Genomic DNA, 24,949 nt, shown 5'->3' on the forward strand with positions numbered 1-24,949 from the left:
AAATAAAAGTATCAAGTGCACATCTAATTGAATCACCAGTGATTCCCAACTCCCTGTAGTACCAGGGAACATGATGTAGCTGTGCTGTTTAGCAAGCACAGATGAGTTAGGCAAACAGTGGCTCAGTCTGCCCACAGGCTTTGGTTTAATCTTGAGTATTTACCCATTTAATATGAGACAGGGCAGGAGCTGTTGCAGTGTGGGGTTTGCAGCACAGACCTCTTCCTACCTCTAGGAGCAGTGAACTGGAAGCACATCTTTGCAGAAAGTCAGGAGGTTCCAATTAATTGCACCTACACCCAGATTTTTGTGGAAGGGCCCTTGCACTTCTCAAGCTTGACCTCCTCCATACATGCTGACTGTATGATGTTGCTAAACTAATTCCTGCCTCCTTCAGATGGCTGATCTAGACCATCTATCTCTTAAAAAAATAAAAAAGACCTTGTCCTAAGTAGCTCACTTGGCCAAAATCAAAGGATGAGAAAACTCCTATAGGTAAGGAAAATTATACCCCCTGGGCTGGATGATCTCTGACTCCTCAGCTGTCAAGGGAACTGAGTGCCTTCAGAAAAAGAAGTACTCAAGTTCATTTCTGAGTGGATGGTACTGGCCTCTAATTATAATGTTCAGTGATCTCTTTTCATAAGAATTGGCTCCTTTCCACATTGCTAGCTGCCTTTCACTGCTTGGCATAGGTAAAATGTATTAGCGATTTTGGTATCTTGGTAGTTATAGTCTGCTGTGGGCTCCCTGACTCAAGAGGAGGGGAGTGCAGGATGCATGAGCAGGAGTGAGTATAGAAGAGAAAGAAAACGACAAGCAGAGATCAGGCTGTCTTCTCTCTTGCAGCGAGGATATGACAATGTGAGATATCTAAGTCATAGGTAGTATGTGCTGACAGGAGGGCATGATGAAAGCTTGTGTTCTTTCCAAGCCATGTAGTCATGTTGTTCCTGAGCTAGATAGAGAAGCTAGACTTTAGGACTGTCAGTATAGCAGTAAATTCACACATAATTAAAAATCTGTCATGTGTATTGTGCTGGTTTTGAGAAGTACCACAGAGCAGACTGCAGGATTTCAACCCTCTTTTCAAGGGTCAAAGATGGCTTCCAAGTTAAAATATCAGGAACGCCTGGGGAACTGAAGGTCACCATTAGGTGGACTACTAGATATTTAACAAGATTAAACAGGCCAAACAAAACAAAATAATTACTTTGTCACATAATTACTGGGTTGAAGGAATTTCACAAGGTGTTTTCCTCTTTGGTGCTCCCCAGGATCCTATGACCTGTTGGAGAAGAAGGCCCTTCAGTAACCTAAAGTGGTTTTTGTTTTCTTTTTCTCTAGGATCTGCCTCTGGCTCAAAAATGTCTCTGGAGGGTTCCTTCAGCTGCTGGAACGGAACGGCGATCAGGCTGGGGCAGGCGTGTGACTTCATCAGGGACTGCGCCCAGGGAGAAGATGAGGGAGAAATGTGCAGTGAGTAAAACGGAACCCCCAGGCTGCAGCCTCCTTTTCCAAAAGCACTGATCCTTCTGAATGCTAATGCCTGAGGCTTTAGCACTAATTTAGCACTAACAAAAGACCAGTATGCTGACCAGTATCTATAGGCAGTTTTACTGGATGTTTGTCTGGAGCAGACCATTTGAAACGTTCCTTTACTCACTTACATTACAGAATCACAGAATGTTAGGGATTGGAAGGGACCTTGGAAGATCATCCAGTCCAATCCCCCTGCCACAGCAGGAACACCCAGATGAGGTTACACAGGGAGGTGTCCAGGCGGGTTTTGAATATCTCCAGAGAAGGAGATTCCACAACCTCCCTGGGCAGCCTGTTCCAGTGTTTTGTCACCCTCACTGTGAAGAAGTTTCTTCTCAAATTTAAGTAGAACCTCTCGTGTTCCAGTTTGAACCCATTGCCCCTTGTGCTATCATTGGTTGTCACTGAGAAGAGCCTTGCTCCATCCTTGTGACACTCACTCTTTGTATATCCGTAAACATTAATGAGGTCACCCCTCAGTCTTCTCCAAGCTAAAGAGCCCCAGCTCCCTCAGCCTTTCCTCATAAGGGAGATGCTCCACTCCCTTCAGCATCTTTGCTGCCCTGCGCTGGACTCTCTCCAGCAGTTCCCTGTCCTTCCTGAACTGAGGGGCCCAGAACTGGACACAATATTCCAGATGTGGTCTCACCAGGGCAGAGTAGAGGGGAAGGAGAACCTCTCTGGACCTACTGACCACCCCCTTCTAATACACCCCAGGATGCCATTGGCCTTCCTGGCCACAAGGGCACAGTGCTGGCTCATGGTCATCCTGCTGTCCACCAGGACCCCCAGGTCCCTTTCCCCTACGCTGCTCTCCAACAGGTCATTCCCCAACTTATACTGGAACCTGGGGTTGTTCCTACCCAGATACAAGACTCTACACTTTCCTTTGTTATATTTCATTAAATTAGTTCTGCAGCAGGTTCTTACAATGCTCTTAGTGCTTTATCTCTTCTAAAGTCCTGATCAAAAATGCAAATGAAGTATAGCCTGAATAGCTAGATGCCTTATAGAATTAAGATATGTGTAGTTTGTTAGAGCTTTTAATCAAAATGTAGCACAGCATGTGGTAGAAGGGGGAGGAAGGAGAAAAATTCCAAGGTGAAAAATGAGTAGAGCCAGTAGCTTGTCTTTGACCAATTCCTTTGTCTTTGTAATTCCTCTTGTTTTCTATCCTCTCTTCTGCAGTAAGTAGTCTAATAAAACACAGTGGAACATAGATAGCAACCTGAGTTTTCTTAAAACTTCATGTGTCTGAATACTTTGTAATTGTGTTGCATAACCTAGATGCTTTAGGACTTTCCCTTAAGGAGTGGTGGATCGTCAGCTGTATGGTTATCCAAAGGGCAAACGTATTAAGAAAAATAATCGTTGGAAGTTCATCATTAATCAGTTTGAAGTTGCCAAGGGTTTAGATTGCGGGGTGACAATAAAACCCTGGCAGATGTATTGTTAACCTCCTCTCCCCCTGCCCCTTCTCCCTTTTGCCCCTCCCTCTCCCCCCTTCCCACTAAGGACAGGTGATCGGGAGGGAAAGAAAGACAGAGAGAAGAGAGTTGGAAAAATTAAAAACGTTTTACTAATGCTACTAATAAGAATAGAGAAAATAATACAAAATATACAAAACAATCTTGAAAGTCCCAGCAACTGCAGAGCCAGCACCCAAAGTCCTGGATTGGACTCTGCAGCCAACCAGAGCTGGATTCAGTCTGTCACTGGGCCTCAGTTCGCAGGGACGACTGGCAAGATCCTCTCCTAATGTTGGCCATAAGCAGAAGGGAAAAAAGGCACGAGATCCTCGTGATCTCCCACTTTTATATGAAGTATTCACGTGAATGGAATGTTATACTCAGTTGGTCAGTTTCTTGGTCACCTGTTTCTGGTTGCCCCTCTTGCAAGATGTCCATCTGTGCTTATCAATAAGTTTGCATTCCGTTGCTAGGTTTACCAAAACATGTATCTGGTTCTCCAGGAAAATGCAGTTAATATGAAGGCTCTAGCTGACAGGCAAATTCACTAAAAGAGAAACTTGTTTTTCAACAAAAGCAGGACAGAAGTGTATGTGTCACAGCTGATCTAGCCTATGGACTTTTGTCAACAGAGCTGCATTGATTTGGTATGCAAAAAATGTGTTCCCTGACCAAAGTACCAGTACTGGCAAAAGTTTTTGGAATAGAAGAGGCAATTATTCTCAGTTTAGCTTTCTATGTGACAGCTAGAGCAGGGGAGAATCTGGGTAACTCAAGCAAGCTGTGTTGATACAGGTGATGTCCAGACTTACAGACCTTTGCTGTTTCTTGTAGACACTTAACATAAGAGTGACACGTAACTTCTAGCAAATTCCAGTTATTTGCTGCTAACAAAGAAATAAAAGAATAGATTTTATTGGTGTGGAGAAGAGTAGTTTGATCTGGGATCATCTAGTGAACTAGTTAAAACCTTGCAACTGTACACTTCTCCATTATGTTAGACATTGTTATAATTTGAAGTTGTATTAATTAATGACACACACTCAGTGAATGTTAAATTTACTTTCATAGGACCAGCGTTAGTATAGAGAGAGATTATTTACCAGCAACTGTATGTCCAGATACACTGTCGTGTTTATCTGCTGTAAATGGCTCTGCCTTATGAGGGTGATCCTGTACCAGTGGAACCAACAGAGCTCGCAGGTGGAGCTGGACCAGTCGCTGATGCAAACTAAATACAGCCATGGGATGAGGCAGACCTAGAGGAAAACACTCGCCTATTCCTTTCAAACATCGGGAGCACCTGTGGCTGGTGTCTTGTCCATATTCACATATCAGGAGGCTGCTTTTACCCCTGGCTGCCACCCTGTATCCCATGGTTAGACAGCTGCTGAAGTCCCCTGTCTCTCTCACCTAAGCCATCCACAGGGGTTGGTTTGGGTGCCTTTTCCTCTTCCATGCACCATTCATCTGTAGCTGTTTGCATAAAGCAGTAAATAGCACTTACAGTTGTATCAGCAAAGAATGTATGGAGAATGTAAATGAGAAAATGTAAAACAGCAGAAGATATTTAACCACCTGTTTAGCAGAGCACCACTCCGCAGCTTGAGGAGAAGACTACACGTCTTGTTTTCAACCCCAGATACTGGGAATGAGAGTTCTTAGAGCCAAAGGCCCAAAAAGCACCGTCTTCCATCCAAACAACAGAAAAGACTGGCTTGCCAGAGCAAGAGCTCGAATTGTGGGTGTGTGTCCTTATCCACACATAAGCCTGCTCCGTTGTATGGCTGATTTCTCTGCTTTTTCCTTGTTACTGTCTTGAATATTGTTGGCATAAGACTTCTTACACAAAACAGAGAAATTATCTAATGTTTTACCTGTCAGTACATCCACATGGCAGCCTAACACAAAACATATGTCATCTTTCAGCATATCAGCTGTTATTTTACTCCTGAGCAACACGGATGTTTTCATCAGTTTTTTGCAAGTGTGGCAAAAAGTGATTCAGATATATAAAGCAGAAAAGTGGTTCCCCAAATGCTTCTGCTTACACAAAAGAGCTGTCAGCAAAAGATGCTCGTGAACTGAGGGGAGAGCTTTTAAAATGACCATTAACCAAAAGCTTCTGTCTTTGAGCTTGAAGGAGATGCTGGATTTTTTTTTTCCTTTCACAGTCAGGTGAATCAGTGCATGTACTGATTTTGTTTTTCTTTTTTCTTTTTTGCTGTGTGATTTTTTTTTTCCTATTCATTGGATTTTTGCTCTTTTCTTAGCTGAACAAAATCTCCCTAAAGCCAGCTGTTTGTTAACATCTCTTTACTTATTAATGCTCAATGAAATGTCACGGTGCTTGTTCTGCATGCAATCAACTGGTCTGTGTAGAGAGTATAATATCAGAGGGATGACTCCTAGAGAAAAGCATATTCTTGTTTGAGTCATAATCTAATATTCTTCCAGGAACAAAAGACAGTTTCAAAGAGGCAGATGTGGTATTGGATGCCAAACTGTGTTGATTTGGGATCAGACATATAGATTTAACAGACTGATGAAAGTGCCACACTGAAAATTACTTCACCGAAGAATACTTTGCAGACATACATTAACACTTCAGATACTGATTGTCTTATGTCTTTGCTAGTAAATTCATGCTTTTATGGATTATAACTTACTGCAAAAAAAATAATGTACTTATTGTAGTAGAGAATCATATGTCTAGTATACCTGGTATGGTACAGGACAGATGAAAATTCAAATTATTTACTAATATAGATTGGCACAGCTCTACTTTACAGAAAGGGAGAATTTGTTTCAGTGCTTTTGTACTTCTGTTTTTAGTTAACAATATATTGGATTTTGGTTCAGGAATCTTTTATCACATGAGAGCAAGCTTGGGCAAAAAATGAAAGTTTTACTGAGAAAAAGTGCATATGCTTTTGGCTAGTCCACAATTATTTTAATTCTGGCTCAAATTCACCAAAGAATTTCAGCCTGGGAAAATAGTGGATAGGAAAGATATGGATGTATTAAAAAAAAAAAAAAAAGGAGATGCTGACTGCTGACAGTACATTTATTATTTAGAGATCCAGAACTAGGAAGATTCACCCAGGATATCAGAAACCCAGGTCTGATTCTTTCTTCTGCCTAAGTAAATGTGAACCCTTATTTCCTATTTCCATTAAGAGTTTCCAAGACATTGTGGTCTGGAGTTCTGGTCTAGTTCAGAAGAAAAAGGGTTGCTCAAGTGTGTCCTGAGGCTCCTCTTCCACGTTTTGCAAGTTTTACCTGGAACAGGGATTGAAAGTAATGTCCTCCATCTTTCAAATAAATCTCATAACCACTGGATTATAGCGTAATTTTTACTCTTTGCCTCATTGACTATATAAGGCTGCTGAACACATTACCAGGTGAGGTAAGGAAGACGAGTATCTGATTTGTGAAAGGAGGGACTCGAGCTGGGCAGTTGGAGGAGTGCGTGCACACACCTGGCAAAAGACAGCAGCTGGACCAGGAACCTGTAAGGTTTGAATTTGTGATAACATGACCAAAAAAGCATAGATAAGTAATTCCACAGGGGCCAGTTTACTTTCCAGGCAAAAATGCATGAACGAACCGCTGGATTAATTTATAGCCTGGTGACAGATACAGCCCAGCAAAGTCTCCCTGCGAGCAAAATGATGAAGTAACAACCTATTGCCCTGCAGCGCTCTCTGAAGGTTCCTGTCTTGCACACTCTAAGCCTTTTGCTTCTGTCTTGATCAAAAGCTGTACTTCTAGCAATAAATTCTAACCTGTGGCAGTTCTGAACTCAGCAAAGCCTTCTGGCATTAAAGGATAACTCTTCATTGACTGTGTTGAAAAGTATCTTCCCTTTTTATGCTTCATTTCTGGTAGCGTTTGGCTGACCAACTTTGCTAGGGGCAGCCATTGAAACAAGCCCACGTTTAAGATTCATGTGCTTCTTTAAATTGTTTGAGTAGCTGATCTATTTGGCTTCCGAGATTTCCTCCTAAATTTATTAAAGGTTCATACGTACGAGAGTAGTCTTTTATGCTTGTGTCCTTTATAATATGAGTCTAGAATTTCACCCAAAAATTTAAACTGTAGTACGTGGTTGGTTTACACTTAGTTTGGAATCAAGAGCCTGATCCATTCACCTCATAAATTATCCCAGTTGCTAATTTTTCTTGCTGTTAAAGGATGAAAAATCTGAGTGAAAACAAAAATCCTTGAATTTATATAGATTTTGCTTGAAAGATAATTCATTCTGAAGGCTTGAAAGTATTTACCTAGGAACATGTTTAACACCCTATGGCTTCTCTCTACTTCATCACTCAAATAAAAGCAGAGACGTTCCCACAGTGCTCCAATCTCACTGGATTACTCTAATCTCTATCCTGTATCCACAAGCTACACCTTAATCCTGCTAAGGTCTAAGTCTTCAGAGGTTCCTGTCACTAATGATAATATCCAACATGGCACGTTTCAATAGACTTAACTTTTGCCCCCTCGTTTACTTAATTCTCCAATAAAGTCAGGTTAGCTTTCCCCCATCAGTGCAGTGTCTGCACCAATGTGAGTTTGAATTAAAAACATTCAGAAAATTGAGAAGCACTCATCGACAGAGAAGCACCAGGCAAAGAGATCTGTGTGGAGTAGCAATACGTGGAATCGCAAATGCTATATGTATTCAAAATAAGAAAGAGCAACTGAGAAAAATGCATCCAGTGCATGGGACATCTGAAAACTCATAAAAAATTAATTTGTGGAGGAGGAATGAAATTTTCTGGGAAAGTAATAGCTTCTTATTTATGCCCTTTACTGTCCATCTACAGTGAGCTTTTCATGGCCTCCAGGCAGGGTTTGCTACTTAGATGACTCCTCCTGCTGCTCTGACTTGTTTACATCATCCTAGGTAGTGTATGGCCATGAAATGAATTTGGTTGGACACTGAGCCAAGCTGCTTCAGTAGGAATTCAGGACACATTATAATTTGTCATTTTATTTCAATCCCAGCCTCAGGCTGCACAATGAAATATAATCAAGTTCTGTAGAGGGGTACAGCACAAGGAAGCAACTCTCTGCTTAACAGCTCCACATTTAAAGACTAGGCTGAATGAATTATGCGATTTTTAAAAGGAAAAACTTGAAAAAGCTTTAAGTCCAGGTTTCCATCTTTTCATAGCAAATTTGTATGCTTGCAGAAAATAAAGATAAAACATTGCTCTCACCTTCATGTCAGGTTCTAGGTTCAAATTTGGCCCTACTAAAAAGAGACATATGTAAGATTTGTTTCAGTTTCCTCTATGAAGTGAGATGAGATCCAGGCTACTAGAAAATCAAATACTCATGGTCTAGAAGCTACAGTTGTGGGATTCCCCAGCTGTTTTCTACAGGGTAGACCAAGGAGAAGGTGCATGTGCCACTGGCAAGGAATTGCCTTTTGAGGTGTGTGAGTAAAAGCAGAGGCCCTGTGAGTAGGTATTTAATGGACCTGCAGTCTCAGCCAGGGAGTTCTGCTGGTATTTGAACATTTCGAATGATCTGGGCTTTGGGTACTGGTGCCTCAGTGTCTGGCACCCGCTTTACAGACAGAATATTTCAGGCAGAAAAAATTTAATAGGCACAAGAAGACCTGAATTCGGGAGCCTCCTCTTTTCATAGAGAGAATAATGAAATTGCCCATATCACCTGAATAACACATCCTTTTGCTTTAGGAGTTTGTATTCTATCCTCCATTTTGTAAGTTAAGAAATTTTTACTCTACTTTTGACAAGCAGTTGAAAGGAAAAACTGATTTCCTGGATATGGAGTTTTATGATGTGTTTGCACATGAACTTTCATTTTTATCTTGCAGTTTTACACAGATTTCTTGTCTCATTTTCCTTTATTTCAAAAGAAAAAACAAAACAAAACAAAACAAACCCCACAAAACAAACAAACAAAACCCAACAAAAACGACCCCCAAACCCACAAGAAAAAAAGGAAGATAGTTTTAGGGGAAGTTTTAGGGGAACATGGAAGGAGAAAACAAATATGGACTAAGCTTTTTTAAGGGCAGATATGAGTATACAGTGGTGTAAAAACTGTGCGAAGTCAGAAGTATATCATCATCCCTTTTGCAGCTACATCTGTTCATCACAGCAGTTTTTCGAGTTTATTGGAAGGAGGACCGCCCCAAAGAGCAAGCGTGTCCAGGGGCTTTGTACTGCCAGCCCCAAGGACTGGTTAGTCTGGATAGCAGGCTAAAATGACTGGTTGCTGTTCTTCTCTTCTGACAGCTTTCTTGCCTAATGTAATTCTGTATTAAAAAGACACTTTTTTCTCCCAGGCTAGCTTTGTGCTCTATCTTTTCCCCGGTAAAACCCAGTTTTTGCCCTTTTATTATTGAGAAGCCCTCTGATATCTGACAGAGTTGTCAGCAGCACCCTCGGTGCAGAATCTGCATGAAGAATCGTTAGAGATTCACTAAAGGTGAAAAATCATGTTATAGTGATAGTGATTTTACATGGCATTTTATAAGGTTTGTTTTCTGCTGAGGTTACTTAATAAGTACAAAGTCTGGCCTCACATTGAAGAAGAGAAATGCAAAGGCAGAACTAGACAACAGTAGAAACTAGGGAGGCAGTGGGTGTTTACTGAGGGTGATGAGTAAAATAGCTTCATGAGTTTTGAAGGAAATGTGTGATACATGGCCGAGTAGAGGATGTTCACCTGTGTCAACGTAAGTAGGGCACGAGATGTGCTTTGCATCCTGTGTAAGAACTTGCAATGTAGATAGAGAAGGAGAGGAAGGCATGAAGTTACTTCAAATGAGATGACTATTACTTTAAAGCTGGTTAATTTAAAGGTAAAAAACTAGTGTGCCTTTATTGTTTGGAGCTGGAAACTTGCCTGAAATCCCAAACCAGTGACAGAATGAGTGGGCTTCAAAGCCTGAAAGTATGGCTTAAAATAAACTATCCTCTTCTCACCAAACAGATCCACAGGTTCAAAAACTGAGGCACAAAATGATTCAGTGCTTCTTCACCTGAGACCACAATAGTGTTGCTAAGCTGGGCTGACCAGAGATCTAGACTGTAAGGGAGGGGAATCATGTCAGGAAATTATCCAAGATCTCCTTCCATCAAGCTGCAGAAGCAAGGGTTAGGAAAGCCATCTCCAAGGTGTAACCTTGGGTGGGTGGAGCTGTAGAGACCAGGTATTTAGGAGACTCCAGAGTGTATAATGAGATGCATCTTTTCACTCGGATTCGTCACAGTCTGTGGGTTGTTTCCCTTGCCGCTCCCATCCCCATGGTCAGGCAGGTACGCGACCCCACACAGAAGGACAGTGGGGGTGACTGTGTACCCTGGGCATCTTGGTCAGAATAGACACTGCAGCATTTCTGTGTGCCCAGGAGTCTCCTCCTCAGCTCACCTGGGTTCTTCTGTGTGTGTGTGTGTGTGCGTGTTTGTCTTTCCCTCTTGCAGAAAATCTTCCCTCTGGCTTTTACTGTTCGTTTGAAGAAGGAGACTGCGGCTGGATGCAGGGCCCTTCTGCGTCCCATCCTTCTCCATGGCGGATTGGGAGCCCGGAGCACAACCGCTTTCCTTCAGTAGAAGGTGTGTGAGAGCAAATAGTAAGTGCAGAGAATGAGCAGTGGAGAACAAAAAAAAAAAATTACACAAATTGGTTGGGAGAAACAATAAAACACAAGGCGCGTTTTCCTGTGTATTTATATATCCAGCCTCTGGTGGAAAAAAAAAAAAAGCCATCTTTCTACTCTGAGTGCTTTGAGGAAACGACTAACCTGCTCACTTTCTGTCTTGAGGGTATAGACTGGTACTTCATGTCTCCATGACTGACACCAAATACTGATCTTGACGCTTTCTAAACAACTTCACACCAAATATTCATCTGCATGACCCTCCTCCATACTGATCTGTGTTTTTCTTTCCAGTTTTCCTTTTTACATCCTATGTTTCCCTGTTCTGCTTATTTTTTCCCCTTCTCATTTCCTAATTCTTCTTTTCTTTGCTCCATTGTCCCTTGAGTTCCACTTCTATGGATAATTACAGCAAAACTGGTGGTTTATAATCCAAACATTGCTTTAGAATGTTAGATTCAGAGTGAAACATGAAGAGAAAGATTCTCTACTTTTGTGTGAGCTGGTGTAGGCTACGGTGCGTTTGTGCCATCTGATGGCTCAGACCACAGAGTGACAGAAGGACAGGTGAAAATGAAGGCAAAGAAAGGGAGTACTGTGGAAAGCTGGCAAGTGCTGGTGATTCATGATTTGTCTATGCTGTAGAGGCAATTATTTCAATGAAAGCCCAAATAACTGGACTCTAAGTATTGGTACCCTCCTGAGCTGGGGGGGGCAGAGCTGAAATAATGCAAATAACACACCTTTTCATGCAGAGCTGCCAAGGAGGAACCCTGGTGTTACTACTGCCCTTGTTCCTCTTTTTACAAGAAGTGATTAAAGGACTAAAGAGGCCTCCAGCTGCATTGATATTACTCTGGTGGTGTCTTACCACAGTTGTATTTTGTTTTGGGATTGGCTAAGATAAATATTCTCTTTCAAGTTACCTTTTTTTCATAAAAGATACATTTTGTTATTCAGCCTTGCAAGGATGATGACTCTGAAGTTATGGAGAAAAAAAGAAGATAGCTGTAGGGGGTAGACAGACTTTTTAAGTGTGTTTCCTGAGTATGTTTGTTGGGTTGGTGAAGCTGCATCCCTTGTAAATTGAAAAAGCCTTCTGCTCTCTGTAGCTGGAACCAGCTAACATAGGTTCTGAGGACGTTTCACAAACCCCGAAACCAGAAGGTGAATGCTGCAGTTTGACTTTCTTCCTGCTCTTTTATCCAGGTTGTGCACTTCTCCTTAACACCAGCAAAGCACCTGCAGTAGCAAACACTGTCATGACCAGCACTGCGTTTCCAGCTCCTCTGAGGAACTCTCCCTGTGAGGCAAGTCCCAATGTTCCCTTTTCTTTTGCAACTTACAGAGCTTTTGTGTGCTTGACTCTGGTTTTCAAACATAGGCACTGGGTCAGTAACACAGCAACCACTTTCTCTGATGGCTTATCTGTAAAATACATGAATTTAATGCTTCTGTGTGCAGGTGAAAGATATGGTTATCTACTTGAAATGCTACAAAATGCGCTCTGAAAAGCTTAGCGTATCTTGTCCTCATTGTATGGCCTCACATGATGTATTACAATCTTCATAATTAGGTGTATCTGCTGTAAGGGTATTGCAGCCAGCATGACATAAACGCAAAGAGGGAGAAGCTTACTGTACGAACAAACACTGTATTTGCAAGATCTGAGAAAGCGTAGGCTTCAGGGCTGCCCCTGAGCTGCTCACAAAATACAGTGCATGCTTCCTCTAGCACAGCTGAGATTTGAGCTGGCTGCTCCTCAAGCTGCTCCTCAAGCTGCTCCTCAAGCCTACCAACCCTCCCGTAGGCCTTGTTCATAGGTGCACTGAAGTTAACAGCAGCAGAGATAAATTGATGTAGAATGGAACCAGGTTCTTATTCAAGCAGAAAAGCTGTTGACAGTTTTATGACATCAATGTAAGCACGTATATCGAGGCTTGCCAGCTCTACACAAATGGTTGTCATTTCTGAGTCAATTGTACTTAACCCTTAAACTGCAGATTACAGAAAGATGACCTGTCTGCATCGCTTTAGTCTATAGCCTCACATATTGTATTATCACTGATAGGACTTTGAACCATGCCTGGTGACTTAGACCATTTCACATCTTGCATGGTCACCCTGAAGTATTACACAAGCTCCTGGATCCTAACAAAGCAGAGTCTGGTGTTTGTTGGCTGAGCACTGAACAGACAAAATAATCAGATTCTCTCTGTTCCACTGATCTTAAAATGCAGAAAGGACGAGAAGGGATGCATTAGAAAGTCCTCTGGAATGAAAGCACGTAGAAATGTTTCTCTGGCTTACAGTTTGGTTTGGTTCACTTCTGTTGGATATCTCTCTTCATATAGCAAAGCTCGTCTGGGTTTGCTGTCTTGATATATTAATGTCCTCTTTCTTTAGGAAATACTTTCTACCTTGTTTTTCCTCCCTTCTGTGACAAAGGCATATGCAGGTTCTCAATATTTTAAGGCCTTGTTCTGCTATGGACCGGGAAGAGTGAGTGTTTTTCATAATCCACCTGACATAGGAAGCAAAGTGAATGATTTCCCAATATGTGATTTTTTTTTTCTTGTGTATACAACAGTGCAAATAATTAAACTTGCCGTCGGGGGAGAAGCTGCCATATATTTCATCTGCTCACATGCCATCCCACCTCCGTCACTCCCCTTGGCAGTTAAAAGGCATCCGCACGCATCCAGCATTGCAGCTGTCGGTAATAAAGAGTGAAGGAGTTTGGCAAGGGTTTTGTCTCTTGCCTTTTCATATAGTGTAAAAGCTTCCCTTCTCAATGAGCCCCTGGTGGCTTCAAGTTCTATTTTACTGGAACAATCTGTCTGTGAGCAGAATAATTTAATTCCACTTTTCAGCACAACACAAGAGGAGAAAGGAGATATTTCCACCCTATGCACTTATTCCTCCAGTAGGTGCCAACAAACTTCCTTATAGTGAAATTATAGTCAGAAAAGAGCTTGTGAAAATACATAGTGCTGTCCTGTATTTATTCACCCTCAATCACTTCTCAGTTGAACTGGCTCAAGTTCAGGCATTAAAAGATGAGTTTTCTTCTACCTGTCGCTGCTGACAGCTCCACCTGGCATGTCACAACCAGGACAGATTCTCTGGCAACTGAAATCCCACAGACAAAAAACCCTCTCATGATTCATGTGGCGAAGGGATATCAGCAAGTGTGTGTGAATTAGACCCATTTATTCTGCCGAAGTCAGAGTGAACCATAAACCTGCCCTCCCTCTTGTATTTGATCCGGCTCACATGCTTCTTCAGATACCTGCTTGCTCTCCTTGCATGCTCACTTACAGAGTGGCTGGTGTTGACAGCTGATTCCAGCATCCCAGAGAGATTCAGCTCAGATTCACATCCTGCATCAATATATGTTAATGATGGAGGCTGTCCTGCAGCCTGTCATTTAATACCCTTTCTCCTCCTTGTATGGCGTGCCTGCCCCAGTGGCAACAGGAGAGCAAAAAGGAGCCCAGCAGACATTCCCAGTTTGCTGATCTGGACTCCTCTCTCTCTGCCACATAGAAGCTCTGGGGCACTGCTAGACCCACTGTTTACCAAAAGCTACTATTTTTCCACCTTCTCCCTTAACTGGCTTTTATTTTATCCAGTCATGTTAGACAATTACACCCACCACAGCAAATGCTGGCACCCTGCTTTTTAGCCTGAGCTGTGCATAGGAATTGATTACTTATCCTCAGCGTGAGGAGGATTACCTGCTGTAGTGCTGTTTACCAGGCTGGAGGATGCTGGTTTTTGGCCAGAATGTCCATGGAAGCAGGACTCAATGTTGATAAGGAAACAGTCAAGCAGTCTACAGTGGGTACCAGCCACAAAGAGTTTGCTAATGCTTCAGGCTTGTTTTTTCTCTCTCAGCGTGGCTGTTTAATCTTCTACTGTGATAGACTGACAACAAAAACAACTGAATAGTCTGAAAAAATGACTACTCACACCTTGGAGACTTGTGGGGTGGTCTGGTCCCAACATCTTCGCTGCTGAGCTTCTGCGCAGCTGTTTGCATCAGGGCTGACACTGGCTTGGGGGCACTCCAGAGCCTGGGTGATCTTTGGTGTATGTGTTGCCACTAAGCACAGGACAAGCACAACCATCCATCTTTGTGCTTTCCCTGGCTTGGGTTTGGTCACGGGGAGCGTGCTGGGCTGTGCTCCCCTGGCGTTTCCCATCCCTTGTGGGAGGCTTCTCGTTAACTCAGAAAGGGAGAAATCAGCCTGACCCACTCTGTACTGCCCCACATGTATCAAAAGATGAGATGAGGGTAAAAATGCATTCAGGGGATACAGTAATACACACAGCCTATACTTTCCCACACGTTTGGGATTGGCCCCAATGTGCCTTGTGTTTTTTGTGTAGCTTTGTATTGAACTTTGCTCCTGTTTGTTTTGAGCAGTTTTATGTTTTCATTTTCTTGTTCTTCAGTGCTTTTGGCAGGTCAGAGCGGTTAGTTTGTGATGCTGCCCTTTGTTCTTGGTTCAGTTAGTTTTTCTCTTTCTTTTTGTTGTTTTATTAAATCTTGGCTAGAGCATCCTGGCTTCAAAGAATCTCTCTTGTTTGCAGTCCAGACAGTCCTTGTTATCTTTTTGTGTTGCACATTCAGTAGAGTCCTTTGCCTGTTGACCCCACTAACTGTGTGTTTAAAATCCAATTTATATGGAAGAGGGAAACTGTGGCACTTCTACTAAATCTTGGGGGAACGCAGGAAGTGGTACGCGTAGTCCATGAAAAGATGCTCGATTACCCAGAAGTAGCCAGAAAGGGGAGATGCAACAAAAAGCTCAGGAAATGCTTGAGTGACCAAACTGAGTCACAGTAATCAAGAGGGAAAACCTTTTAACCCACATGTAAAAGTTCATTGGAAACAAAGCACGTGAAATTGAGCATGCGGATGCACATAAAGTGCGAAGAATTAATACAAACAGTGGCCTGATTTAAAGGCAGAATTTATAGAGCTTGAGTAATAAAATGCGGCACTGTTCACCCCTTCTCTTCACACTGTGATTCCCCTCCTCTGAGTGGGAATCAGTTGGCCTGCACAAGGCTGACAGGGCGAATAGGATCATGAAGTGGTTAGACATTTCCTCTTTTTGAAGAATAAATCCATATGTGTGTTGTTAGTAGCTGTACTCCTGTCTGGGAATCTGGGAAACCACATTGCAATTAAAATCCAAGGGAAGTGCTGTCATCTCAGACACCACCCTTGGCAAAACTAAATTGCTTTGCCACAGCATATAACCCCTAGGTGCGCACAGTTGCAAGACTATGATGGCCACCTACTTCTCAGTACTTTGCAAAGGTGTCAGAGAACTGACACAAGTGTTGCAGATGTCCAGGGAGTGCTCACCTTCGTGTGGGAGCTGTAGACTCAGTTCTGGCCCCCCATCTGGACAGCGAGGCAGTCCCATCTCCCTGAGCCCCAGCGTTGTTGCTGTACAAGTGCCGAGTCGCACATGTTGACTCGCTTTTTATTCCATTTTTCAGAGATGCTCCCTGCTGTCTGCAGCCTCAGGTTTTGAAGGATGTGGTGATGCCTGCAGATCATCAGAGTCATAACTGTGTCTTCCCAAAGTGTTTGGGCTTCTGTCATAAAAATAAGGAAACCATGTCTAGGACTGCTGCGGTCTGTGAGGGCTTGGTACAGTGTGTACCTGCCTGGGCAGCAGTAGTTGTATCTGTCCTGCGAGGTTTTATTTTGTGGTGCATTGTGACTATTACTTCCGTTTGAAAGTCACTGCAGAAACATGAACAGTCAGGAAACTGATATTTAAAAAGGCTGCACTTTGTTCAGCACAAGGGAATCTGCGATCGACCTTAGTGCCCTATTTGAGAAATAAAAGCTGTGCAAGCAGTTTTGGTGTAGGCTATAATAGAGAAGGAGAATGAAAACAGAGATGGTGTTGCCTGAATGGTGATGGACTTGAAATTAGCCTTAAATGTTATCACATGCATCTCCAAGAAAGGTGACTCCTTTGCAAGAGGGACTACATTGTGATTGGGAACCACATTATTTCATTGTTCTGTTAAATCCTGGGTCAAACATTTTTGAGGATATAGGTCTGCTGAAAAACAATGAAAACAGATTCCTATGGTAGTAAAAGAGCTTTGTGCCTTTGGCCGTGTTTAGAAAAATGAAAATATTTTTCTGATACTATTTTGACATTTCAACTAGCTATTTCTTGAAAGCCACCATTACATTATGTAAGTAAGTACTAAACTGAGCCAGACTTCTTTTAAACCTGAAATTACTTTTCAAATGTAAACATATTCTCTCTAGAAAATAAATATAATAAGTTGATATAGAACAGTATAGTTGAAGTTTGCCCTCTTGTTCACGTTTATTGATATAAAGATGTTTTCATCCTCTGTGGTTATTAATTCCGTTTTCTTTTCTATGCAAAGCATAGAAAGCATGTAAATCAATAATATAAATCATTCGTTGAGTGCATTCTGAGCCCCATGCTGACACCTGCAGAGTGTATCTCTTTTTCTCCTCTATTCCTTAAGCTTTAAATAACTTAGAAGGATACATGGTAATAACATTGACTCAGAACATTTATGAGCATGAAAAACGCAACATGGATATGCCGCTAGGGCAGCCTTTCATGTGCTTTATTTTGCAGAATGTTGTTAGCATCCTTTTTTATTTTAAAGTGTTGTTTTTACAGTCTGTACAGCTTATTCACTGTTATCTGCCTGTATAATTTCTAGCTTCCTTTGCCACCTGGCTTCTGTGTTGGATTAGATGATCTATAATATCCAAAATTTCTTAAGGCCCGGTCAGTCCACGCTACTCTGGCAGCAAAATTATGCACATTTTCTCTTTCTCTTTTGTCGTCATCTCTATTTTGTTATGTTGTTGTTTTTTTTTTCCTGAAATGTAGGTGCTTTTATCAAGTTCTTGATTTTATGAAAGTAGATATAAGTAGGAAATAATGCGAGAATAAATAGCATGAAAATCTGTTCATACAAAATACAAGGTTCTTTTGCCTGCCTAGGTTGTGTGCAACCATTTCTCATTTCTAGTAAGAAAAACAATATTGCCAATATGATAAACTTCATGCCTCAAACGTAGTTCATATTCATGGACAAAACTTACTAAGACTTGGCAAAGGTGCCCGCAGCTGTTGTCTAATTCTGTGTAAACTGTATTCCAACTTGCAACTTCAGTTTCTATTCAACAATTAGGTGTTTTCCAAGCTCCTTTAATGTCTCACTTCATTTATTGAGTCAGGGCATTCACATCTGAAAACAACTTCCACTGTTTCCTGTCCCATGAAGAAGACCCAATACAAGAGTTACGTTTTTCAGAAAAAGTGTCTGTATTTCAGAATTCCACAGGTCCTGGTCAGAAAAATTTTGAGGAATTCCTTTGAGCAAGGATGATAGATGGGAGGAAACGACTGGGGGTATGAGAACTAAGTAATGTGGGGTCTCACAAGATATAAGCCTGTCATGCAGAGTTGGGGTGTGGGCAGCAAGAGAACCACCAGTGAGATCCAACTGCTGCAGATCCTTGGGAGAAGGATGCCTCTAGGGTCTTCTCCATCTTCTTAAAAATACCTTACTCCAAGACATGCTTGAAGTGTGTTCTTCTTTTTATCTTTCTTTTGGTTATTTGTGCTAAAGACAGATAACTAGCTTTTCCTGCCAGGTAGCACCATTGTACTAAAAGCCCGGGGCATTGCCACCCAGAAAGGGAGGGAAAAGAAACAGCAACACTCTGGAGTGCCACTGGGGAATTTTGTATTTATGCTGCTGTGAATGTGTGTCGTTGGTTCTCAGTCAGGCATTTAAGCACTGGTTTCATACTGGAGTGTTTCTGGCCATTAAACTCACAGGCATAAGCAGGCCCCAGCTTTACCCAGAAGGCTCTGAGTGTTTCTTTTCTTTTGTGCATAAGAAAGTAAAATACAAGTCTCAGTTCTCAGGTGTTCTTGAAATTACGCAACTTGTGCTAGAAAATCTGCCCTCCTTGTTTTTCTTCGCCTCTCTGTTAAACCTGCCAAGTCCTGTTCATATTGACAAGGACTAGGTTTTTGCTCTTTCTTGGGTGAATTTGGTCTCCTGTTTGTCATTTCAGAAATTCCACAAAGTCAGAGGCTAAGGGGATTCTCAGAAGGCATCTTTCCAGATGGTATTTGCAGTATAGTGCATATGGCTGTCTGACCCAAGTTGCCTCAGTATGCTGTGTATTTACCATGGGCTCTCTCTCCCTTCAATTTTCCCCAAATCAGTTTAGAGCATTTCATTGACTGAGTCACTGGGTTTGCATCTGAACAGCTAATCGCCAGCTATGGTGAGTTCTAAAACCAGAAAACAAGGTGCTGTTGAGCCAATGTCTACCTGCAATGCTTAATTAATTTCTCAGTGATGTTTCTAGATTCTGAATATTGTCCTGCTGGTTTAACACAGAGGAAGATGTTTGATAACATAGTGTTAGGAGTATGCCACCAACAGCCCAGATTCAGTTTTTTCCAACTGTGCCACTGCACTACTTACAGGCCACATGGTGTATGTAGTACCATCTGCCACCGCTGATGCCATGTTGTGTGGAATGAATGCCAGCCCCATTCGTAAGTCTTTACTATGGCATCCAGCTCATCATCTGCTCTGGTTCACTTCAGCAGGTGTGAAAAGACCTGGACTGCCCTGCTGTGAAGCTCAGAAACCATGGAAATCACAGCCAAAAATGCCCATTTGGACACAGTGCCAGTCGATTCACTCGGAGCCAGTTCATTAGACTCTGCATATTGCACTTTGCCAACGAGCTGATCTCCCACATCTAATGCCAGCTATGTCTTTCCTTCAAACAGCTGACATGTGTGCAAAGGCATCCATTCCAATTCCTCAATTGCTTCAGCTTTTGCTCTAGTGTTACGTTAATAGCTATCAAAGGCTCACTCTTTTCTCACTCCTGACCATGCAGATGTTGGCTCTTACTGCCTGGCAGGTCTCCAGAAGAGGCAGAGGTCTGAAAGCTCCTGCATAGTAGGAGCTTCAGGTCTTTACCTCTCAAATGTTGAACTGTCAAAATGGCACAGTGAAGTCGCTCCAGTTTACCTGTATGAGAAATTTCACATAGTGCATTACAGCAGAGTTGGCATTAGGATCCTAGAAGTGCCTCGCATATGGGCCCTCAGTAAAAGGAGTTGCTTTAAACTGAGATTAGTGCTTTAAATGTCCACTGGCATTCCAAAGTTATTTAAAAAAATAACTTTTTTCTTGAGCGAAATTACTGAAGTGGATCTGAAAGGTATTCTAATGATATTTAAGGGCAAGAGCAATCTTCACTGTAATTTCAGTAGTCTCACTTTATAGAACCTTGAAAGTAGAAAATACCCAACAGGTTATTTAATCTTGATTGTCACCTGACACTAGGATCATGTATGCACCAAGAGTTAGGAGCAGCCATGCAGATATCAAGATTGAAGGCATCAGCCTCCTACACCATAAACCTTTGTCAGCAGCCTCTTCCACTGGTGGTGGTTCTGCTGAATGTGTGGGTGTGAATTCAGCCCTCCCCCAGCTGCCTCCTGCCCATCACCTCGTGTCAGGTCTGAAGCAGTTCTTTGCAGTCCTGCTCAACTCTACTTTTTCTCTCTGGTGTCTGCGAGGTGAAAATCCTCACAGTTCATCCCATGGTTTCCACTGTCTGACATTGTGGAAATGGACATGGGACTCCACAAGTCCTTTCCCAAACTTGGGGTGAGAGGGAGCTGGTAGTCAGAGTTGAGCAGTGGCTTGTCCCAGACGTGCTGTGGTCTGGTAGGCCCCACTGGTAGTTTGTTGGACTACTGAAAACCTACGTGTCAGTCTTGAACATCTGTGATCAAAATGAGGTAATGGGATGGATTCAGAGACCCATACCTGCATATCAGTTTGTACACCTTATCAATGCTTGTGTCATATGCACTAGCAGTTCACACGCAGGAGGGATTCCAGGCAGGTGCAGTGAATTTTGGACTGGATACAGAGAGGAACCACATCTAGATTTTTTGGTCTCTGCCATCGTCAAATTCAAAGTCACTGCTGGTTTTGCAGCTTTGCAGACAGCAGGTGAACTGCACTGTTTACCTAAATTCAATACTGATCATTAATATAATGGGTACTCAGAATTTTGTTTCATCCGCCTCAGAACTGTGAGCATAAACTAAGAATAAAAGCAAAATTTCTGTCCTTTCAACCCCTAAATCTGACTTATCTGCCAGGACAGACTTACACCATGACATAGGAACAGCAAGGAAAATCTAGCAGTTATGTTTTATGCTGGGAAATGGATATGAATAGTCTATGCTATCCAAGCAAGGAAGTAAGTAATGTTATCAGATATCCCTGTGTAAAATATAATTTTAATTTCTCCTGACTTAGGTCTTTGCTTTGAAGTATTACAAACCAGAGACCTATTTTTTAACATGCATAGATGCTTGATACTGTGCTGAACAGTTTCTTGTGTCCAAAAATCCATAATTAATGTGCCTTTAATAAACTCATTCCTTCAGCATTCTCACTTCTACTGGTTTTGAGATGAGACCCAGCTCCTGCATGTAATATATATGTGTATTTTACTTATGCTCTTCATTAACAAAGACCTAGGTTGTCTGCTTCCCAAGAAAATTAGAAGACTATATTCATGTAACATGGATTCTGAGACTAGCCTGATGCAGAAGGGATTGTTTTTCTTTTAATACAATGAGGGAGAGACAGTCATAAAATGAGAAAACTACATGAAATAGTTTTACATTTGGGAATAAATGCAAAGAACTGGACTCAGTTAGATTAAACTTGATAAAAAAATGTTAGAAATCCAGTTCCCTAAGGTATTTTAATTAATAAAACCTCATTGTTACTGAACTTTAATTGGAAAGTCTGTAGAAACTTGGAAAAAGGTAAGGAAAAACTTGATTATTGAAAAGAGTATCTGGGGGGTGAAGTTTTGATTACTGGTGATGCTTGCTTCTTGCAGCTATTCTCCTTGTGATTTTGCTGCTGCAAGAATATAAGTTTATTGCTGAAAAAGTGGTAAGTCTTAACTTGAATCTTTTAGGTGGCATCTTAATTGAGTGTGATCTTTGTACTGTAGGTAAGAGAAGTATTAGCTTATACCTTTAAAACTGCAGACAAATATGTGAAAGCTAAAGCAGGTGTTTTGGGCTCAACTTTACCTAGAAAAAAGCCCAGTAGTTCCAACAGTAAATAGCGTGACTAAGTATTACAAGCTTCCACATCTGTGGAGTTTTCTAAAATGTTTACATGAGCATAAGAGAGGAAGAATCAACTTTTTGGTGACTGGAAAACAAAGAAGTCAAAGAAGAGTTGGGAATTTTGCTAACTTTTGGATAATCTTTGTGAGTTTTAATCTCATATGTTCTCTTCCTTCTAGCTACGAATGTCATGGCTCATCCATGGTGTCTTGCTGGGAAATATATCCCTGGTGCTGGTCGAGAACAAGACAGGAACGGAACAGAGCCGGACGTTCTGGCATGTGGATAACAGCGAAGGTTTGGGAATATGGCAGTGGATGATCTTACCTCTCCCAGATATTCTGGATAGGTATGAGTCTCCTCATCATTCTCCTTCATGGTGATCAGTCATTCCATCACTAGCTAGCTGGCAATGGAAATGGCCAGCAGCGCTCCTGGAAGTGGCTCCCACAGGGAGAAGCAGCGCTTTGTCCCCAGGAGGTATCTTCTGTTACAGGTGGAGAAAAAGAATGACTGAGTAGTTAGAGCAAAGCACTCAATTTTAGAACTCCTGAGTGGTGGTCTTGGTTCACAAACTGGGTCTCTGAATAGTATACAGCAAGGGGCTTAAACTTACGTGTCTCTGTTTCATTGACTGGAAATAATCATTCTCCTCACATACTGCTTCATGTAGTGTGTTTGATCATCTTACGTGGCTTGCTAAAGTTGGATGTGAGCTGCACAGCTGATTACTTTTCTGGGTATCAAAGTCCCCAGTGTTGAGTGTGTCTAGATCTGAGGATTAAAAGGATGGGAGAAAAACCTGCTGAAAATCAGGTAAGGATGTATCTGAACACCTTTGTGTTAGCTGTAGCAGGAGGCTCAGCTTAATAAAAGTCTGTCTCAGTTACGTCTGTATTCTGGCTTTAAGCACAAAGGGTTTATCTGGTAGCATATGCTTAATCTGGTAGCATATGCTTATTTAAAGAGTGTTGTTTTAGCTGCTTCTTACAATTCAGCTTTAAGGGAATACTCCGTTGTTCACTGTTTACTTTTTATGTGTGCTCTGGCCTCTGGTGTTTGTAGAGAAGACACAGACATACTTCACCTCCTGCTGCCCTGGCCCCTAGGCTGTAAGATTCATCTACAATCTGTGTCATGAGCACTAGTGTTCTTTGTCTTTTTGGAAATCTGTGCCCTAGAAATAATGGATTTCATTAAGGGATAGTTTGCCTTACAAGAAGTTTGAACAAACATTGTATGAATATGTCTTTTATCTTGCTGGCTCTTGGGGATGCACGTAGGCTGCAAATACAAGGACACTGCCAACGCTTTGGTCCTGAATGCATAATTAATATTGTGCGTCAAAGATTTAAAAAATACCAGCATTAGGCTTATTGTGCAGCCACTGCTGAAGCACCATTTGTAAAAATACCTGGTAGCTTCATTCCCATTCAGTGTTTCCTTTGAAGAATGGTATATTTTGTCATTATTATTTATGTGATTTATTTTCTAATGTTGCCAGGGGAATGTTTTGTACCTGAATTATTCTGTATTCTTGTACTATTGCTTTCCTTTAAATACTCTGTGGTTGCACAGTCAAGCAGAGACTACTTTGATCTTGGAAGCCAGGCTAGCAGGTTCATGTAGAATCACAAATCCAACTGCTACATGGGAGGTTAAGTCATAAGCAAGGAAATCTTTGAACTTTTGGTGTCTCCTGAAAAGTTTTGTCTGTATTTATTCACAGAAAGTGCACTATTTTAATGAATTCTATCTGAGGTTGATTTATTTGAAACCAGTCCTTCCTGAGAAGGAATACATCTTCCATGAGATTTGGAAATACTTCAGGTGTCTTTTGCATCATCTTGGAACCCATTTCTTAGGAAATATGAACTGATGTACAGATTAAGAACGAACTCCATGGAAGTGTACACCAAAATGGTACAGGGAAGACTGCAGTATATATACTTTGGAGATAAATGGCAGTTTTATTGAACTGTAAGAAGTGTTTAATTGATGTGAACGCAATGCTGGTGCAGCTGAAAGCTTGCTGTGTCTGTCTTTTTCTAATTGGTTCTTGTGTCAGTAGCTGTGAGGGTCTGCGTTAGAAGTATGATATTGCAGATATTCCTACAGAAGGAGCTAAACTTTAAATCACCCCTCAGAAGTAAAGCTCTTGAATAAAGCACACCAGTATGCCAGTTCCACAAATAATTAAAGCACATTCCATTGTAATTGGGAAGCTGGATGAAAAGTGTTATTAATAACAAGATAATATGCTCTAAAACTGCTCAAAAGCATGCATGTTCAAAAGCTGCTTAGCCATAATTTCCATGTTTGGCTTATAGCACTTCAAAGAATCATTAGGAAGACTTCCAAGAAATTAGATCAGCTCTATCTTTAGAAACAGACATTTCTTAAATGTTTTATGTCCCCTGGGCTGTTCAGGGAAATTATGTTTTGGCAAAAAATCACAGCTAGAACATTTCAGGTGATTTGGCAGTAACGGCAAGTAGGGAGGAGTATGACAAAGATGCTAAATTGGGACTGAGGGATGTTAGATTTCTAGCACTGCCTTATCCTGGGCAACCCAGAATACATTCCTCATTTCCAAGAGTACGATGAGGAAAGGATTGTCTTCTTTCCTCCCATCTGATCCTTAGAAAATCATCCAGTTGCAATGTCACCTTGTGTGAGGTCTTTCCTTTCTTGCATGGCCTTTAAAGAGGCTGAAGTCCTGGCTTCTTACATCTTTCCAAAGTTAGCTATTCTTCCTCATCTTGAGAGTTTGCTCATGTGTTGTGGAGGTTAATGGAGCTGTAACCTAGTTCCACATGCTCGGTGTCCTCTGTGGAGGGGGGAAGGAAGGGTGAAGGGCCTGGTGAAGGATGTGCCACCAAAGCAGCCACCACCAATGAAGCCAGTTGTGGGCAAGAGCTTCTTGAGCTGCTGGATGAACAAATTGTGCTTACCAGAGGCAAAAGGCAAAGTCTCCAGAGGTGCTGAATTTTAACTTGCCATTTAAATATACTCAGCATGAACTAACAATCCTCATTTGGCCCCCATGGAGT

General features: G+C 41.8%; 1 protein-coding gene across 1 annotated transcript in view; it reads left to right on the forward strand.

The window, feature by feature from the left end:
* The window catches only part of LOC139827673 (ALK tyrosine kinase receptor-like), an 81,494-nt gene that overhangs the window by 26,223 nt on the left and 30,322 nt on the right, over positions 1-24,949 (forward strand). The window contains exons 2-5 of the mRNA XM_071807270.1: positions 1,348-1,479; positions 10,481-10,612; positions 11,866-11,966; positions 22,076-22,245. Of these exons, the coding sequence (XP_071663371.1) occupies positions 1,348-1,479; positions 10,481-10,612; positions 11,866-11,966; positions 22,076-22,245 (535 nt within the window). The remainder of the gene's footprint in view (positions 1-1,347; positions 1,480-10,480; positions 10,613-11,865; positions 11,967-22,075; positions 22,246-24,949) is intronic.

This window comes from Patagioenas fasciata, chromosome 3, assembly GCF_037038585.1.
Source record: "Patagioenas fasciata isolate bPatFas1 chromosome 3, bPatFas1.hap1, whole genome shotgun sequence".
NCBI classification, from domain to species: domain Eukaryota; kingdom Metazoa; phylum Chordata; class Aves; order Columbiformes; family Columbidae; genus Patagioenas; species Patagioenas fasciata.